General features: G+C 45.4%; 2 protein-coding genes across 2 annotated transcripts in view; one reads left to right on the forward strand and one right to left on the reverse strand.

Annotated features, from left to right (window-relative positions):
* The window catches only part of gsc (goosecoid), a 2932-nt gene extending 2100 nt beyond the window's left edge, over positions 1 to 832 (forward strand). Inside the window, exon 3 of the mRNA XM_008291210.1 lies at positions 480 to 832. Coding sequence (XP_008289432.1) covers positions 480 to 644 — 165 coding nt within the window. The 3' untranslated portion in view covers positions 645 to 832. The remainder of the gene's footprint in view (positions 1 to 479) is intronic.
* Positions 833 to 1650: 818 nt separating this feature from the next.
* On the reverse strand, positions 1651 to 7493 carry LOC103364184 (homeobox protein goosecoid-like). Its single transcript, XM_008291211.1, has 3 exons — positions 7451 to 7493; positions 3598 to 3913; positions 1651 to 1774 (listed from the first exon to the last, which is right to left on the reverse strand). Exons 1-3 carry the CDS (start codon positions 7491 to 7493, stop codon positions 1651 to 1653), a joined length of 483 nt encoding a protein of 160 aa, XP_008289433.1.
* Positions 7494 to 7559: the final 66 nt, after the last annotated feature.

Genomic DNA, 7559 nt, shown 5'->3' on the forward strand with positions numbered 1-7559 from the left:
CAACAATAATAATAATAATAATAATAATAATAATAATAATAATAAGCAGGGACATGTGAAGGCGGGCTGTAATTACAGATGACTGAGTTTTGAGGTGTTTTGTTGTAAACATAATAACAGAAATAATCAAAAACAATAATAATAAACAATAATAAGAAACAATAATAATAATAATGCTAAAAGCAGAAGTTCGGTTCTGAGACGGGCTGCAGGCCTGTGATGTGAGAGAACCCGGAGGAGCGGTACGACCCACAGAACCACTGTAGAAGGAGAATGTGTGAGAAACGGAACCGGTGTGATCAGCTGCTCGGTGGCGGAACCGGAGAGCGCGTAGCAGCGGTTCGGTGTTAAATATGCTGGACCAGGAGGGTTCTGGGCTCTATGGGGACAGACTGCTGTATTATCTATATTATCCAGAACCGAGTTACAGACACAAACCCAGCCATCAGACACTAACGCTGTGTTCTTGTGCCGCTCAGGTTTGGTTCAAGAACAGACGCGCCAAGTGGCGGCGGCAGAAGCGCTCCTCCTCGGAGGAGTCGGAGAACTCTCAGAAATGGAGCAAAGCGCCCAAAACGGCGGCGGCGGCGGCGGCGGCGGAGAAGCCGGAGGAGAGCAAAAGCGACGTGGAGTCGGACAGCTGATGCTGAGCACACAGGACTGGACGGCTCGCTGTTGCACAGGTGTACATACCGGCATCCTATACTGACGTGTCCCGTATTTATATTTAATTTAAGTCGTTTGTACCGGTACCGGCCCGCGGACCGCCACACGTCTGAATATATCGTGATGTTCTGTGACCTTTCTATGGATATTAAATGTTGTGATTCTGGTTCCTGTCCATCCTGCGTCCTGTCTGCGCGCTGCCGGCTGCCGGGGACGCGCTCACTTTAATTTAGCAGAAACTAGGAGAACCCGGTCCGGAGGACGAGCAGAACATATTAAAGCAGACCGATGGCCACCACGGACACGGTGTCTGATTCTCATTTGTTCGTCCAGCGGCTGGTTCCGCTGTGAAGCATTTAAACGGTTCCTTTAACAGGAATGGGTTTGACTTTATTAAAAAAAAAGGATTTAAGATGGTCCGACTGGACCAGAATTCATCATGTAAATGGTCATTCTCATTGTTTTATTTTAGTTATAATTTAATATATAATTTAAGATAAAGCCGGAGCTGCTCAGAGGCCGCCCCTCCGTGGTTCTGGTGGATTCTGATAAACCGTCCTTCTGAACCCAGTCGGCTGTTGGTTTTCACGCGGATTTAATTTGTATTTTCACGTAACGAATTTAAATGTCGTTACTAAATGTAAATGTAAATGTATGGTGATGTCAAACAAGTTGTTCTGGGACGGAACCGGTCGGGCAGCGGGACCGTAACAAACGTTAATGTCCATAAAGCAGCAGCTCTGCAGCCGGACCTGGTGACCGGAAATGTTCCGAATAAAGGCCTTCATTATCCATATGTGTGGTGGTGAGCGGAGCAGACTGGACCTGTGCTGGTTCCGTTAATGTGTAAAGTGTTGGAAATAATAAAGAATAAAACGAACGGATTTATCAGCTCAAACAGAACCTCGCTGATGAGGTTCTGTTCTAATAATATAACCGAACGGACTCATCAGACTTTATCCGCTCATTTACATTAAAATGCGTTCAAACGGTGAAGCTCAGCATCCAGCCGCCAGCCGCCAGGCTCCGGGCCCGGGCCCGGGTCAGGCTCCGGGCCCGGGCCAGGCTCCGGGCCAGGCCCCGGGCCAGGCTCCGGGCCCCGGCCTCACTGGAGCAAAGAACATTATTACTATTGTTATTATTATTATTATTATTATTATTATTATTATTACATACATATATATATATATTAGTAGTACTAGTATTATTATATGTATTCCTATCATTATTATTATTATTAATAATAATAATATATAGTGATTACTAATGACAGGCGGGGAGGAAACGCTGCTTCAGAGCCGCTGATACACAAACGTCGCTTTAAAATAATAATAAATCGTGTATTCAGAATTTTATTAATATTTCTGTTGGTCAGAAGAACCGATCCTGTTCTAACTGATACTCAGATGTTTTATGCCAGAAGAACAGAACTAAGCGGACCGAGTTCTGCTGATGGATCACATCAGACTGAAGAGGAACCGAAGTTCTGGATTCTGTAGAGGTCCAGTTTTTCCGACACAGCAGCACACGAGCACGATCATGTGTTCGTGGACCGGCCGCAGCAGTAAACGGAACCGTCAGCTGGAGCTGCATTATCGGTACCGTGCTGTCAAATTACATGCACTTCTAACTACAGATATAGATATACATAGATATAGATATATAGATATATAAATATATAGATAAATAAATAATGTACTATTTGAGTGAGTAAAAATACAAACAAAAAAAAAAGAGGCAGATCGTCACAAATCAATAACCAGACTCGGTACCGTGGCCTGTCGAACCCAGCAGAGGACTGGGTCATGTTCTAGCCTCCCTCAGCACTGTTCTGGTTCCGTTCTAACACCTCTCCAGGTGGACTTCCAGCTCACAGTGGTCCCTGCTAATTACTGCACATGACTAAGAAATCCAGATAAACAGAGCTGATAGAACCCAACCCAGGAGGACGTGATCAGAACCAAAAGGGGAACCTGCAGCCCAGAGCAGCCCAGCTATCAGAGGGAAGCCCAACCACAGCTCACATATAAGCTACATGTGAGCAAATACACACTCATCTGATGGTTTTCTGGACCGGAGCCGCCGTGGTTCTTATATAACACCTGAACCTGGTCCATTTCAGCAACCATGGAAAACCAGACCTGGAATCAGAGCCCTGGTCCTTTAACTTGGATCTGATCAGATGTTTACGGAGGAACATCAGAGTTTCATCCTGACACGGTTCTGGTAGAACTGGTTCGTTTAGTTTGGATAACTAACCTGCTGGACCTCAGAACCATGTGAAACCCAGACTACACTCCGACTCGTGGAGATCTGACGCAAGTCATCTTCACCGTTTTATGATTTAGTTTTTTAAACAGCTTGTGAGAACCTGCTGCTGTATCAGCTCCTCCACCCACATACCAGAACACCATGAATACAAGCTGCTGGAGGAGTTCAGTACACGTGGTTCTGCTGGTTAACACGGCTGCTGCTCCGAGCATCAGGTCCACAAAGTCCTGCTGGTTCTACCCGTCCATAAAAATAATAATAATAATAATAATACTATTTAACAATTTCTCTGAGGTTTACACCGAAGAGATCAATAAAGTTTTATTCTATTCTACTAATAATAATAATAAATCGTGATGTGTTCGTTCACGTCCTGTTTTCTTCTAAATCAAATAATCAGCTCAATAACAAACAAACCAAAGACAGGAACTGAATCAGATCCAGACTGAGTTAAAGTTCTGAGCAGGAAACACGGTCAGAATCCAGTTTCTCTGCATTTCACTGCATTAATATAAAGATGAACAGTAATGGTTCTGGTGCTGAAGCAGGCTGAGGGTTCGGGTTAGCGGATCAGACCCTGCTCCCACATGTTCGGTCCAGTTTAATTCACGCACAGATTAAATGTTTCCGCTGCAGCAGAACTCAGCTACACCTACAAACACGAGCCCGGTCCGCTGACTGAGGACGGGTTTACAAGCAGCCAGAGCGCGCCTCACCTCGACCTTCTCCTCCCGGAGGTGGACCTTGCGGGCCAGCTGCTCCCGGGTGCCGACGTCCGGGTACTTGGTCTCCTGGAAGAGGCTCTCCAGGGCCTCCAGCTGCTCGTCGGTGAAGATGGTGCGGTGCCTCCGCTTCCTGCGGCAGTGGAGCTGGTTGAGGAGCTGCAGCTCAGTCCGCGACAGGCTGCCCATGTTCATGTAGGACATCATCTGGTGCGGCACCGGGGACAGGAGCACCGAGCCCGGGGCGTCGTAGCCTGCACGGGACGGAGAGGTGAGACGGAGGAACATTCAGCAGCTGGTTAGGGTTCTGCTGTCAGAACCCTAACCAGCTGCTCAACAGCTGGTTAGGGTTCTGACAGCAGAACCTTCAACACGGTGGAACATGTTTTAGTTCTCTGGAGTCTGTAAAGGGTTCCGTTTAACGGCCTTTATGTCCACGGGCAGACATGGACGAGTAGAACCCCCAGAATAAAACATCTCCACACATCTAGCCTCACACGGTTACAGCAGTGTTCCGGTACCGGACCGCTCCGGCCTCTGGTGCGTAAAGAGCAGATTTATAGCTTATATTAGATAGAATAGAAGATAGAATGCCTTTATTGTCACTATACACAAGTACAATGAGATTGAGAGCAGCTCCTTCAGTGCCATACATAATAAAGTACAAAATAAAGAGCAAAAAAATGAAAAATAGAAGAGATTTAAGTATAAAAAATAAGATAAGTTATATATACAGGATACAGTATAGGTTATATGCTAGGCTATTAAAATAATGAGGCCGATGGTCAGAGGGTTCTGGTCACTGTCACAACATCACATTATATATTATAATATACATTATCATGTTATAATATATAACATGATAATATATATTATGTTATAATATCAGATTATTGTATTATTATATATCAGATAATATATAATCTGATATTCTACATTATATTATGATATATATAGAATATCCGATTATATATTTTATTGTAATATATAATGTGATATATAATATACTATAATGTAATATAATATAACATAATATAATATAATATAATATATAACATCATATGAGAAACTTGAACGGTCAGAAAAATTAAATATAAAAGATCATTTAAAAAAAGGCCCAGAGTTTCTGAACCAGAACCGGATCATAATAAAGTATTTTTCCAGACGGTTCCGTTAAACTCGGGCCTGCTGCAGCCGCACGGCNTGGAGCTGCTGGAGCTGCTGGAGCTGCTGGAGCTGCTGGAGCTGCTGCTGCTGTCTGAAGCATTAACACTGCTGCTAAGCCACCGTTAGCATTACTGGTGGTCTGGGGAGACGCTGCCTGCAGAGCTTCACCTGAAGCCTGCTGTTGGCTCCACAGCCAGCAGCCATTAAACATCCAGTCAGGCCGGTTCACAGCAGGGTTCTCAAACTGGGGGTCAGGACCCCCATGGGGGTCGCTAGATCATTGTTAATAAATAAAATAAAATAAAATAAATAAAGACAACATTTATCAGATAAATGCGTGTTAGGGCTGCCAGCATTAAACTTCCTCCCACTCCTTTATCAGACTCGTTAATATCAGGATTTGGTTATGACATATTATTATTATTATTATCACTAGTATTATCATTATTATTATTATATTATTATTATTACTACTTTCCTCACACGGTGCTGCTGGTCTATCCAACAGTGTGCTTCCTTGTCTACTGCTGCTCTCACTACCTGAGCTGAGCTGCTGTCTCTGTCGGTGCTGCTTCTACAACAACAGGTTCTCTGAGGTACCAAATGGATCAATAAGGTTCTGTCTGATCTCATGTCTCACAAAGAGAACATGTGAGGTTCCCCAAACACTATGTGGAGAAGACTACGTGTCTGATCGGCCTCCTGATCTCTGCTGATCCTAGAACACCTCTAACATGCGTCCATCCATCATCTACACCCCGCCTGGTCCTCAGCAGGGTGGCGGGCCTGGAGTCTGTCCCAGCTCCAGCCCTGAAGTGATCCGAGGGAACATATCTGTAAAAGCTACAAAATCCATGAGTGCTGTTTAAGTGTTGTCAGAAAACCGGCGAGCAGCAGGAGATCCCCTCAACGCTGCAACACAATCACACTTCTGCATTTACTGACTTGTTTCTGAAAACGGGCCTAAAAGCTGCATGTAGACGTCGTCCAGGAGGTTCTGACTGATCTACCGGATAAAACACTGAATACAGCATAAGACATGGATGGAGAGGGGCTGGACCTACGGCACCAGGTAAAGGAGCTCTGGTTGATGTTTTAACCGACTGGTACCCATCAGGTACTGACTAGTCTCCTTCTGCTTCCTCACTGTGTGTGTGTGTTTATAGATATATAAATTGTTGGTATCATCACTGCATCTCGTCGTATCTAATATGCATAAACAGAAATAGTATATCATATAATTAGGCAAGTGGAAATGATCGATGAGTAATTTATGGAGAAGGATTTAAATCAGTGTTTACACGTCTTCTCACTGCTTGTTGAGAAACAACCAACAAACACAGACTTGCTCCTGCTCTGGACCTTCAGGTATGGATCGAACATAAACCAGGAACATGTATGATTCACCTCACAGGTAGCCGCTGATCAATGCGATCAAGACTGATCACAGCAGAGAGCATCATCGGCCGCCTCAGGCTTCTGATGTGACACCAGATTAAAGCTGCATCCAGATCAGCTCTGTGCTCCGACACCATCAGCCAAACACCAGCGCCCTGATTCCTGATTTATGAGGTGCTCCGGCCCGCGGCCCGGTGAGATCCACGGAGCCACAGCAGCGTCATTAATCTCTTTTTCAGCAGCAGTAATTTTCTATTTCACATATTTAATGCGACTCGTTTTTTCAAACCATTATTTCTTTGACCTTTTTAAACACGGTTCTCAGCACTTGGAAAAACAAAAGCGCCGTCCAAGAAAAATTAGGTATTGAGTTAACGTTCAGAGCAGATAAATCAGCCATCAGAAAAAAGAGGTTGTTTTTGGTTTTCCTCGCTGCAGCGTTCTGTGGGCGAGCGGCTCTTACGTAATCCTCGCCGATGATGCAGAGGCCTGATTTATTTACTTTCTTCCAGCGAATACCTCGACGTCGGACGGTACCGAGGCCCAGTGTGTGTGTGTGGACGTCTCTGAGCGGCGCTGTTCTGGGCTGGGCCGTGTGTGGGGGTCTGGAGAGTCTTAGCAGTCCTGGATCTGGCTGCTGGACTGACAGCTCTTGGGTGGATTCCTGCTCTAAAGATAGACAGGGGTGTTGGCTGTTCTGTGGTCCACGTCCAGAAACACTGGAGAAAATGGCCTCCCTCATGCCGGCGGCTCAGCCAGTCATGAACCACGGCTAAGACAAATAACGCATATTTTTACAAAGCGTAAACTTCCTGCCGTGTGATTAGCGTCTCCGCTGGATGGCGTGCGGTCGCAGCGTGTTTTCCTTGTTGTCCAGGACTATCTTCTGGCCTCGGGATCTTTCCAGAGCTCGGAGGCCAGATTAGGGCTGGATGAACACACTGATGCACACAGAGGCTCGAGCAGCACCAGAACCCAACACACGGCTGCTGAACAGAACCGCCTGTTCTGTGGTAGAGATTTACTGGATCAGGAATGTTCTGTTGTTGTTCTTCTTCTTTGTGACAGAACTCTACGCACCACATTTAAACCCGACCTGGTTCAGACTTTGCCTTCGATTATTTTATCAGAACCGCCCAAAGCTCATATTGATACCACACAGGAGGACACAAAGGCTCCTCATCAGAACATCATTTATAAAACCAGAGACCTCCATCTGCACAGACCTTCAGAAACCTTCACGTCTCCATCGTCTCCCTGAGACAGCATCTAACTTCAGTTATCTCGGTTCTTGTCGTGTCCACGGAGTCAGATCCGCCCAGCTTCACTCTGACT

This window comes from Stegastes partitus, unplaced genomic scaffold (assembly GCF_000690725.1).
Source record: "Stegastes partitus isolate 25-593 unplaced genomic scaffold, Stegastes_partitus-1.0.2 Scaffold726, whole genome shotgun sequence".
NCBI classification, from domain to species: Eukaryota; Metazoa; Chordata; class Actinopteri; family Pomacentridae; genus Stegastes; species Stegastes partitus.